Raw genomic sequence first — 11,262 nt, 5'->3', positions numbered from 1 at the left:
GGGGGGGGGTTGGCGTGGGGTGGGTGGTGGCGTCGTGTGAGAGCGGGAGCGGAAGGTGTGCGCCTGCGTGGGACGAAGTGCTTTTTTTTCCGAGCAGCAGTCTGTGTGCATTGCAGCAGGGTATAGTGATAGTAGATTGGTATCATGATGGGATGAACCGGGTGCTAGAAACGAAGACGGCGGAGAGCGTAGCGGATGAGGATGAGGGAGGAGATGACGGACGCGATAGCGACGGGCCGCGAGTTGACGACGTTGCGGAGCGTGCTCGGCTTCGCGCGGTCGTCATCGTCGGTGAGTTGGACCTCTGGGGTGGCCGAGCCAAGCGGGACCGAGACGATGGCGTGCGCAAACGACTCGAGGTTAAAGTAGAAGAAGGAGCGGATGGGCTGGAAGGGAGCGACGCCCGAGATGGGCTGCGCGTCGATGCCGTAGGAGCGGGTTGCGGCACGGTCGCGACGGTAGGAAACAACGTGGACGTTGTCGTGCGAAGCAGCAGCGGTGTGCTCTGCGTTTTCGAGAATGTCAATAAAGATGGACTTTGGCCACATGGAGCGACCGGTGACGATGCCGGCCTTCTCGAGGCCCGACGAAGTCCAGTAAGCGCAGTTGCCGCGGACGGCGAGCGAGTTGCGGGGGAGGATGAAGCGGAGAGCATTGAGGATCGGGCCCAAGATGATGTTGAACTTGGCAAGGCCCTTTTCGTTTTGGCTGGCCAGCTCCTGGTAGTACTCGTCCATGGCGCGGACGGCTTCGGGTGGGATGTTCTCGACGCGGACCGAGACCATGTCGCGATGGGTGATTCCACCCTGCGGCGAGTTTGTGCCAAAGATATACTCCTCAGGGGTAAAGAACGACACCAGGCCGGATGAGCCAGCAATGTTCATCACCTTTTGAGTCCCGTCTTCGAGCGTGTAGCGAACGGCCGAGTGACCGTAGTTGTTGTACGAGATGCCGATGTCGGTGCCCGGGATGCGCAGGGCCGAGAAGGGCCGAACGAGGATGTACTCGATCGACGGCGGGTGCTTGACGCCGAGCGCAGCATCGACCGCAGGCAGCACGCCTTCGATGTTCTCCAGCATGTGTGGTTGGGGCACAGCCTCGGGCTCCGGGTGCGGCGGATACGCGACGGGGTCTTCGACGGCTGCGTCAGCCTCTGACGTTGAGCATGCCACAGCAGGCCGGACACAGTGTCTGGAGAAGAGGAACGAAGTGTGAGGGAGATATACTTGGCTCTGCCATGTTGTGGTGGAAGTGGCCATGTGGGCGGTGGTGAGGAGGGGGGGGGGGGGAGGTGAGGGGGAGTTGGCGAGAGGTAGCGGAGGAGAACGGTCGTAGTGACGAGGAGACGAGGCAATGGCATTGACAACATGTGGTGATGGTGTGTGATCGCATGCCTGTGGTGCGTATGATCGCATGTCCAACAGTGTGGTGCGTATGATCGCATGTCCAACAGTGTGGTGTGTCGTTGATGTGTGTGCCTCGATGGTCACACTCTCCTCTCGATTAACCACCATGCGTTTGTTGGTGGTGGTGACAGTGGCTCTGGTCGTCCTGGCAGGAACAACCTCAGCCTTTTACCTCCCTGGTGTGGCCCCGCATGAGTACTTTGAGACAGACCCCGTGGCCCTCAAGGTTAACAAGCTGACCTCTGTTCAGACCGTATGTTACCCACCAAGCCCACCGCAACCCCGCGCCATGCCCCCCCCCCCCCCTCGCCATCCTGCCTCCGGCCACGGCGCCATCGACCCCATCTTCGACCCAAAAATTGCCACGTCGTGGCGGCGTGGGGTGGGGAGGGAGAGGCGTGTTGATAGAGGATGAGGAGGGACGAGAATGGAGCGAGAAGGAAGAGACTCACCACAGAGGTGGATGTATGGCATTGTGCGGGGCGTGGGGGCGTGATATCAGCTGCTTCCCATGGACTACTACTCGCTCCCGTTCTGCCGTCCGCCCAAGATCGAAGACGCGGCGGAAAACCTGGGCGAGCACCTCACTGGCGAAGCCATTCACAACTCGCCGTACAAGATTGAGGCTCTTGTGCCGCAGACATGTGCAGTGCTCTGCCGGCGGCATCTCTCGGCGGCCGACGCGTCGCTCTTCTCGGAGCGCATCCGCGAGGAGTACCGGGTCCATTGGATCGTGGACAACCTGCCTGCGGCGACGCATGCGCAGATTGAGATGGATGATGGCAGCGTGCGCGATTTGTATGAGGATGGCTTTGCGCTCGGCTTTCTGGGCAACGAGGACATGTTCCCCGGGACGCTCAACGGGGTTCCGTACCTCAACAACCACGTGGTCATCCAGCTGCTGTACCATCAGGAGGAGTCGTTTGATGGCTCGCGGATTGTGGGCTTTGAGGTCCTCCCAATGAGCGTCAAGCACGAGTGGTCCGAGTTGGAGGATGCGCAGCCGCAGACGTGCGACGACCTCAACTCTGCTGAGCCGCTGAGCGTGGTGGGCGAGACCGAGGTGGTGTGGACGTACGAGGTGGTGTGGGTCCAGAGCGACGTCCGGTGGGCCTCGCGGTGGGACACGTACCTCATGATGCAGGACTCGCAGGTCCACTGGTTCTCGATCACCAACTCTCTCATCATTGTGCTCTTCCTCTCAGGCATGGTGGCGATGATTATGATGCGTGCGCTGCACAAGGACTTTGACCGCTACAACGAGAAGGTTGTGGAGGAGGTTCAGGAAGAGACCGGGTGGAAGCTTGTCCACGGCGACGTGTTCCGCGCGCCGGTGCGGCCGATGGTGCTGGCGGTGCTGGTGGGCTCGGGCGTGCAGATTGTGGTCATGGCTGTGATCACGCTCTTCTTTGCGCTTCTCGGCTTCCTCTCGCCGGCGAACCGCGGTGGGCTGCTGACAGCGATTGTGGTGCTGTACGTGCTCTCGGGCGCGTTTGCCGGCTACTTTTCGGCCCGCATCTACAAGATGTTTGGCGGCGTCGAGTGGAAGCAGTGCACGGTGTACACGGCAGTGACCATGCCCGGTGTGGCATTTGGCATCTTCTTCATCCTCAACTTTTTCGTTTGGGGTGAAAAGTCGTCGGGCGCTGTCCCGTTCCTCACCCTCGTTCTCGTCATGTTCCTCTGGCTGGGCATCTCGCTCCCGCTCGTCTTCCTCGGCTCATACTTTGGCTTTAAGAAGGCGGCCATTACGCCGCCGAATGACATGCGGGTTAATCGCATTCCGCGGCAGATTCCGCTCCAGGTGTGGTACATGCAGGACATGCCGGCCATCCTCATGGCGGGCATCCTGCCGTTTGGTGCCGTCTTTATCGAGCTCTTCTTCATCCTCTCCTCGATGTGGCTCAACCAGTTCTACTACATCTTTGGCTTCCTCTTTGTCGTCTTTATCATTCTCTGCCTTACCTGCGGCGAGATCACCATTGTCATGTGCTACTTCCAGCTCTGCTCCGAGAACTACAAGTGGTGGTGGCGTGCCTTCCTCACCTCGGCCTCGTCGGCGGTGTACATGTTCCTCTACTCGGCGTTCTACTTTTTCACCAAGCTCAACGTGACTTCGTTTGTCTCGGGCCTCCTCTACTTTGGCTACACGTTTATCCTCTGCTTTGGCTTCTTCTGCATGACCGGCGCCGTCGGCTTCTTTGCCTGCCTCTGGTTTGTGCGCAAGATCTACTCGTCCATCAAGGTCGACTAAAGCCCACAGCAGCCAGCTCTGGAAATGAACAACACGTTACGAGAGGTGGTAGTGCATGGCGAGTGGGATCGAGTGCGACGTGGCGAGGAGAGCGGCAAAGGCCGGTGAGTCGACGGGGCTGGCGCCAGGCGCCGGGATAATGGCAGCGGCAAGGCTCCCGCCACAGCCGCACGAGATTTCGATGGTGGTGAGCACGCCCGAGCCCGGCGCGAGGTAGCTGACGGTGAGGAGCTGTGGCGCGAGAGTGGTGAGCTCGAACCGGCGGAGGGTGTCGGGCGGCGGACGGGTATGGAGCGATGCGGCGTCGACAGCGTCGCTGAAGCACGAGGCGAGGAGGGTGTTGAAAACGGCGTGCTGGCGGAGGAGGTCGAGAACGGTGGCCAGGTGCGCGAGCGAGAGGAACGGGATGCGGTGGACGAGGACACCGCGGACGCCGGGCTCGCCAGCGTAGGCGTAAGCATGAGTGGTGTCCAGGACCGTGACAGGCTGCGGGCCCGCGAGTGCGTCATGGCCGACGAGCATGGCCGCCAGCGGCGAGGCGTCTCCGGTGCCGAGGGCCGAGAAAGCCATGGCGACCTTGGACGTGGCCGGCGGCGGAAAGGCGACGGCGGCGGCTTCGGCGGCCCACGCGCAAGAGGTGACCAGTGGCGGATACAGCTCCAGCACAAAGGAGGCCTCAATCGGCGCCGAGAGCTTGGCATCAGGCGGCGAGCCGGGCACGAGGAACTTTGCCACGTTCAACGCGCCCGGCCCGCCGTTGCTGCCGGCCAGACCCGCCACGGCCGAGTCTACCAGCGCCGAGCCGAGGAGTAGCCGCGACGGCTGCGATGCAACCTCGTACGAGAGTCGGGCGTGGATCATCCCGTGGGCCGCGAGCGGCGAAGCGGCGCGCAAGACCTCCAGCGGCGGGAGCTCCGCGAGTGAGGCGCGGAGCGAGGGGCTGGTGGTCTCGTCGGCGAGCGCAAACTTGGCAGACGCCGCCGCCCACACTGTGCACAGCAGGCCCGACGCCGTCAGCGAGACCGAGCCGATGCCGCTCGTGATAGTGGCGTAGAGGCCCGCAGCGGCCACCGAGGCCGCCGAGAGCGCACGGACGTCTGCGGTGAGGGCGGCAAAGGCGGCCGAGACGGCGACCGCGGCGTCGCTGCCGATCTCGTCAGGGAGCCGGACGTGAAGGTCGCAAAAGTGGCCCAGAACCGCCGAGAGCGTTGACCAATCGGCAGCTGTGGCTAGGGCCGTCAGCTTTGCGTTGGTCTCGTCATCACTAATCATGTCGTCGTTGGCGACAAGGGTGAGCGCAGCCGACGCCACCGCGCCCGACGCCGTCACATTGACATCCAGCATGAGCGTGTTGGCGTACAGCGCAATAGTCACCGCGTCCGACATGGAATCATCCACCATGACCGAGAGCGAGTGCGCAGCAGCGAGGCTGTGCAGCGTGTGCAGAATGCCCTGATGGCCCGACGCCGACGCCGTCTCGCCATCAGCCTGCGAGCGCGATGCGAGGTGGTGGCGGACAGCTTCTCGCGACTGCAGCAGCATGTTTGAGAACGACGAGTTGAATGACTTGAGCGTGTGGTGGCTCTGTGCGCGTGCGTGGGTCCGATGGAGGTGAGTGATGCCGGCTATGGTGGTGCCATGGCTTGCCGCCCTGCCCCCCCCCCTCTCCCCCTCTCCCCCTCTCCCATCAACCTACCCTCAGCAGCCGAAGGCAGCGATTAAGCTCGGCAGCATCGGTTACTCCCGCCTTCCAGTGCCTGTACTGCATAATGATGTTCCGCAAGGCATCCAGCGCCAGCTGCGCCTTTCTCCGCGCATCGGCCACATTGAGCGGTCCCAGCGGATGCCGCCCGCCCTGCAGTCGCTCCGGGTTGCCGTCAGAGCCGCGGTCAGAGTCGCCGTCTCCATTCCCACCACCACCACCTCCTCCTCCTCCTCCTCCTCCTCCTCCTCTTCCTCCTCTTCCACCTCTTGCTGGTTCGGCCTCCGCGCCACCAGCGGCCACCGTGGCCATGCTGCTCTCGCCCAGGAAGCAGCTGAAGAGCTCGGCAAAGGTCTGCTCCAGGACCTCCACCTGCAACCGGGCTGTCTGCCCGCTGCGGTCGCTCATCTTGCTTGGCTCTGGTTGTAGCTGTGGCGCCGAGGTGAGTGGTCGTGAGTGAGGTGCAGTGGTTGAGGGTGGTGGTGGTGGGGGAGGGGGGGCGGTGGGGTGGTGGCGGCGTGTCGGGTTTGACAAGGCGACACAGCGGGCGGGCTCGGGTGGGGCTGGGTGGGGAGGGGGGAGGACTTGTGCAGCTCGTGCGGCTTGGAGTCAACGCATCGGCACACCATCTCTAGTCTGGTGGTAGTTCACATGCTCAAGTGAGTGTTCATCGTGATCATTTTCAATGACTATCCGTGTCCGCGGCTTGCAGCCGGTCAAGGGGACTTGGTGCAGGCTTCGCTTGCCTCGCGGCACGATTCAGAGGGGATTGTACTGAATCAGTCATCTCATTCCCTCATCATGGTTATTAGGCTATAGATGAGACTCTATGTGTCCAACCCACCCTCTAGTACCGGCTAGTGTCCATAGCGTGTACGACAGGCCATTCCATGTCGGATCATCCGGCGAACAGCTGCTGCGCATCGAACCCAACGTGATCACCGTTTTTGAGACCCGCACCATTTTACGTGCGGTCTTTGTCGTCTTATTGCTACCCCCCCCCCACAACGCCTGAACGCCATATCCGACGATCGGTGCTATTGGCAAGAGGAGTGAAAAGTGCAGGGTAGGAGGGGGAGAGGAGAGAAGCTTGCAATTGCATCACGCCTGGTATCGCACCTTTGTGTCGGCGACGGTCGTCAAATGGCAAAGAGTGAGAGCGAGAGCGCCATGACAAACATGCCAAAGATGGCGAACCAGGTGACGTACTTGTCCGACGGGTCGTACCGGTGGGCGGTGGGGAGGAGCTCGCGGAGTGTCACGTACACCATCATGCCGGCCACTAGCGCAAAGAGCACTCCGTAGGCCCAGTCTGACTCGTTGTTGCGGAGGACGAGGTAGCCAAAGATGGCACCGATGGGCTCGGTCACGCCCGACCACGCGCCCCAGAAGAAGCCGCGCCACTTGGAGCCGGTGGCGTGGAAGATTGGCATGGAGACGACCGAGCCCTCGGGCACGTTGTGCAGGCCGATGGCGACCATGATGGCCACTCCCGACGACGGCGACGCCAGCGTCGCCACAAACGTCGCGAGGCCCTCGGGCAGGTTGTGGAGCATGATAGCCACCGCGGTCTTGATTCCCATCATCTGAATAGCACGCGCAGACGCGGCAGACTGCGTCGTCGCGCCCTTGAGCGCCGCAGTCGCCGAGCCCATCTCCATATCCGAGCTCTCGCCGCTTTCGGTCCGCTCGATGGTCCGGCTCGACGAGCCAGGCGGGCCGAAAGATTCCTCCGATGACGACTGGCGGCGGCGGCGGCGGTGGCGCGACCGGCTCGATCCGCTCCACGAAGTCACCAGCGCGCTATCGTCCGAGCAGAGCCCGGCGTCCGAGCCGAGCGCCTCCTCCTCCTGCTCATACTCCGAGTACGAGCCCGAGCCGCGAGTCGTGGTCCGGGTCGCGGTGCTCGAGCTCGAGCTCGTGCGTGAGGTGATGGACGGGCCGGCATGGATGATTTCGTCGAGGACATCGTTCGAGTGCGGCGGGGCGCCGATGCGATGGGTGAGGGCGTTGAGGGCGGCAATGGCAAAGATGCCGAGGAAGAAGAAGCCGCCGGTGGCCGTGGGCGCCAGCTCCTCGCCGATCGACTCGATGGCCTCGAACGAATCCATGGCCTTTGTTGCAAGAATGTCCACAAACGAGATGTACAGCATGACACCGGCGGCCAGGCCGAGTGCAGCAGAGAGGGCCCGCGGCGAGTGGATCTTGCTCGAGGGCATGAACGGCGCCGCCGCGCCGATGACTGTGGACAGGCCAGCTGCAAACGTGAGCGCAAAGGCCAGCGGCACGTTGTCGTCGTTGGTCTCACTCATTGGGAATGGCCGCGAGTTGGTGGGTGGAGTGGTGGCTGGCTAGCCGTCTTGCCCCTCGGCAGGAACGCGTGCGGGACTGAGGTGGCGGGTCGGACTCGGTCGAATTGGCCAACGCAAGAGTTTGGTGGCTGCTCCGGCGGAGCAAGCATCAGTGATCGATAGGGTGTGTGAAGGAAACGAGAGAGAGGCAGGACCGAGGGATGCGAGGAGGGCAAAGGTGCGTGCTGCATGGGAGGTCTAGGGAGGGAGGGGGAGGTGGTGGAAAGGATGGCGATAGAGGCAAGGAGCACGTCGCGGCCACGTGCGTGGTCCCAACGCCACGTGGCAACGATTGCAAGAGCGAAAATTTTTCACTCGCGTGTGGGGACGATGACGACAAAGGCCTCACGCCACGTCCTCGTTGCTCAGCCGCGCAGCAGCTGGGAACAGCGCTATGACGATGGCGCGGCGTACTCGAAAGCAGCAAAGGCCGAGTGGTCGATGTTGACCGGGGCGGCGGACGGGCCCTCTGCGTCCTTGATGGAGAGGGCGGCGATGTCCTTGTCGACGTACTTGGCCTCCTTCTCGCTCTTAACGTTGGGCACAAACGGCGGGGTGACTTCTTTGCGGACGAGGGCGCCCCAGTCGTACTCTGCGAACCACGGATGATCCTTGATCTCGTCGGCGTCGAGAGCGCCGCCTCCGATGCGGAGCGCTGGATCGCGCTTGGAAAAGCCGAGCATGAGGTCCTTGGCCAGCGGCGAGAAGACCTCGTCGGGGAGCTCGAGCGGGCGCTTGAGGATCTTCATGAACACGTCGTTGGGCGTCTCGCCCTCTTCGGCCTCGAACGGCGGCACGCCCATGAGCATCTCATACATGAGGATGCCGAGCTCCCACCAGTCGACGGCCTTACCGTAGCCGTTTCCGGTCAGGATCTCTGGTGCGAGATACTCAGCGGTGCCGCAGATGGTGGCTGTCGAGTTGTCCTCAGTGATGCCTTGTTTGGCGAGGCCAAAGTCTGTGAGGCAAATGTGGCCGTCGGCGTAGAGGAGCACGTTTTCAGGCTTGAGGTCGCGGTAGATGATATCGCGGTTGTGGAGATAGCCGAGGGCGCAGACGAGCTCGGCGACATAGAACTTGGTGCGGGCCTCGTCGAACCGCTGCTCCTGCGCGAGGTGGAAGAAGAGCTCACCGCCGTTGACGTAGTCCATGACAAAGTACAGCTTGTCGGCGGTCTGGAACGACCAGTGGAGGTGGATGAGGAACGGGTGGTTGATCTGAGTCAGCACCCGCTGCTCGGCCTGGGTGTGCTGGATGAGCTTGGACTTGGTCAGCGAGGCCTTGGTGATCATTTTCATGGCGTAGATCTTCTTGGTATCCTTCTTGCGAACCTGGTAGACCTTGCCGTACCCGCCAATGCCGATGACCTTGAGCATCTTAAAGTCGTTGACGCTCACCCGCTCGCCCTCGGGCACCTTTTCACCGGCGCCGACCGTGCTTCCGCCGGTCTTGCGCTGGATGACAAACTGGACGCGGGTGCCCATCTTCATGCCAGCGTTGTGGATGATCGACGGCCGCTCGTTGTCGCGGAGCGGGACCCGCTGGCCGCGCACAAACAGGCCAAACCCGTCCGGGTCGCCGGCCATGGCCGAGAACATCGGCCGCTGCGAGATCATGCGACAGACCTCGGACGCTGTCGCCTCCTCCGAGCACCGGAACGAGGTGTACGTGTCTGACGCTTCGAAGAAGACCTGCAGAATGACCGCTGCCCCCGAGCCGGCCCCGGCCTCGGGCTCTTTCTTCTTGGGTGCGAGCTTCTTGATGAACATCAGCTTGGTCCCCTCGCTCCACTCCTTGGACAGTCGCGCCGGGTAGTCGCCGTCGTCGAGGACGCCGGTTGTCATCCCACCCTGCATGGTGCAGAGCTTAAAGACAAACTCGGCCGAAACCGTCTCCTGCCGCTGCGCTACCAGCTTGTCGACCAGCTCCTTGGCCGTCGTGTTCGAGTCGACAAAGAGCTTCTTGTACGAGCCCTCCGGAAAGTAGATCTGGAGGACGGCTCGAAACTCGGGCTCGGCCGGCTGGTCAGCGGATGCACTCGGAGCTGCTGCCACCGGCGGCGGTGGGCTTGTCGGGTACGCCGGCTCGGCCATCCGAGCCGGGCGCGGCGGCTCGGCTGCCACCGGCTTGGGCGCCGACGGCACTGCCGGCGTCGACGGCGAGACTGGCCGCATGCCACGGCCAGCTCCGGAAGCGCCGCCGGCGAACATCGGCTTGCCGCGGCCGCGCGGAGCGCCACGCGGGCGCACCGCACCGCGCGGACGCGGCATGCCACGACCCCGTGGTGGGGCACCACGACCGCGCGGTGGGGCACCACGGCCACGTGGCGGAGCGCCACGGCCACGTGGCGGGGCGCCACGGTTGCGCACCGCACCGCGGGCGATCGGTGCGCCGCGACCGGCAATCACTTGAGTCCGCGCCTTTTTGACCGGCGGACCGACTCGGGCCGGGCGGGCCGGCGGGCCTCCGGGCTGCGACGTCGACTCGATAAACTGCTCGACAGCCTTGCGCGCCGCCGGCGCCACATCAGGCGTCGGCCCTGGCGTGCCTGACACGCCGAGAATCTTAAACGTCCGGTCGCCGGCATCGTGGTAGACAAGGACCGAGCCGGCCGACGCGTGGTCGACGTTTGGCGGTGCACCAACAGTCTTGGCAAAGTTGACGTGGCCCGAGTACACGACCTCGCCGCCGACCACAATGACCATCTGCTGCGGCTCCATGCCAAACTTGACAGCCTCGGGGAACTCGTACTCCATCTCCGGCTCACCCTGGTCCTGATAAAGGAGGCCAAACTCGGTATCGGGATCGACGTCGTCAGTTGCCACAACAGCTGCGACCGGAGCCGAAGCCGGAGCTGGAGCCAGAGTCGACGATGAAGCCGCAGCGGCGTCATCTGCGCTGTCGTCAAACCCGGCGTCAAACGTGCTAAAGTCAAAGTCATCTGCCGGAGCCGGAGCCGGAGCCGGGGTGGCGGCGAGGGCAGCAGGCGCAGAAACCGGAGCAGGGGCCTGGGTAGGCTCATCAAAGTCATCAAAGCCCAGATCAGCAATGTCGAACGGGACGACCGGATCGACGACGGGCTGCGGCGACGGGTCGGCGGCAGTCTGGGCCTGTGGCTGTGGCAGTGGCTCGTCAAAGTCATCAAAGCCAAGCGCATCAATGTCGAAAGGAACAATGTCATCCGCTGGCGGCGTTGCAGCCGCGGCTTGCGCATGATGACCAGCCGAGGGCGAGCCAGCAAGCGGAGGGGTAGCACGCCGGGGTGGCTTGGCACGCGGGGGCTTTGCCCGGACGGGCTTGGGCGGAGTGCTCATACGTGGTCCTGCAGGATGCAAGCGGGAGGAAGGAGGGTGGGGGGAGGGTGGGAGGGTGGAGTGTGGAGTGTGTGGCAGGTGGGAGTGGTGGGGGTATGTAGAGGAGGCACTGCCGTCCCCCCCCCCCCCTCCCTTCTGCCTGTCTGGGCTTTTGCCGCTTCGGCGAAATGTCTTTTTGGCCTCCCTCCCTCCCCCCCCCCCCTCACCGCTACTACGAAGAGGACCAGATCAGAAC

The 11,262-nt window shown here is 63.3% G+C and overlaps 4 protein-coding genes across 5 annotated transcripts; 1 reads left to right on the top strand and 3 right to left on the bottom strand.

The window, feature by feature from the left end:
• Positions 1–164: 164 nt before the first annotated feature.
• Positions 165–1,239, bottom strand: AMSG_06688 (uncharacterized protein; the record flags this gene model as incomplete). The annotated part of the gene is made up of 2 exons (XM_013901294.1): positions 165–1,153; positions 1,227–1,239. The coding sequence occupies 2 exons, from the start codon at positions 1,237–1,239 to the stop codon at positions 165–167; spliced, it is 1,002 nt and encodes a 333-aa protein (XP_013756748.1).
• A 273-nt stretch (positions 1,240–1,512) lies between these two features.
• AMSG_06687 (uncharacterized protein) lies at positions 1,513–3,704 on the top strand (the record flags this gene model as incomplete). Its single annotated transcript, XM_013901293.1, has 2 exons — positions 1,513–1,659; positions 1,909–3,704. 2 exons carry the CDS (start codon positions 1,513–1,515, stop codon positions 3,658–3,660), a joined length of 1,899 nt encoding a protein of 632 aa, XP_013756747.1. The 3' UTR covers positions 3,661–3,704.
• Positions 3,337–5,806, bottom strand: AMSG_06686 (the record flags this gene model as incomplete). Of its 2 annotated transcripts, XM_013901292.1 has the most annotated exons (3): positions 5,656–5,806; positions 5,357–5,562; positions 3,337–5,244 (listed from the first exon to the last, which is right to left on the bottom strand). In XM_013901292.1, the coding sequence occupies exons 1-3, from the start codon at positions 5,768–5,770 to the stop codon at positions 3,697–3,699; spliced, it is 1,869 nt and encodes a 622-aa protein (XP_013756746.1). In that variant the 5' UTR covers positions 5,771–5,806. The 2 variants fall into 2 exon arrangements, with proteins under 2 accessions (XP_013756746.1, XP_013756745.1); XM_013901291.1 differs by lacking the exon at positions 5,656–5,806 and having other exon boundaries at positions 3,697–5,244; positions 5,357–5,609.
• A 695-nt stretch (positions 5,807–6,501) lies between these two features.
• Positions 6,502–11,027, bottom strand: AMSG_12006 (uncharacterized protein; the record flags this gene model as incomplete). Its single annotated transcript, XM_013901374.1, has 3 exons — positions 6,502–7,669; positions 8,128–10,918; positions 10,988–11,027. The coding sequence occupies 3 exons, from the start codon at positions 11,025–11,027 to the stop codon at positions 6,502–6,504; spliced, it is 3,999 nt and encodes a 1,332-aa protein (XP_013756828.1).
• Positions 11,028–11,262: the final 235 nt, after the last annotated feature.

Source organism: Thecamonas trahens (genome assembly GCF_000142905.1).
Source record: "Thecamonas trahens ATCC 50062 unplaced genomic scaffold supercont1.30, whole genome shotgun sequence".
Classification (NCBI taxonomy): Eukaryota; order Apusomonadida; family Apusomonadidae; genus Thecamonas; species Thecamonas trahens.
This window is presented reverse-complemented; position numbering and strand designations above follow the sequence as displayed.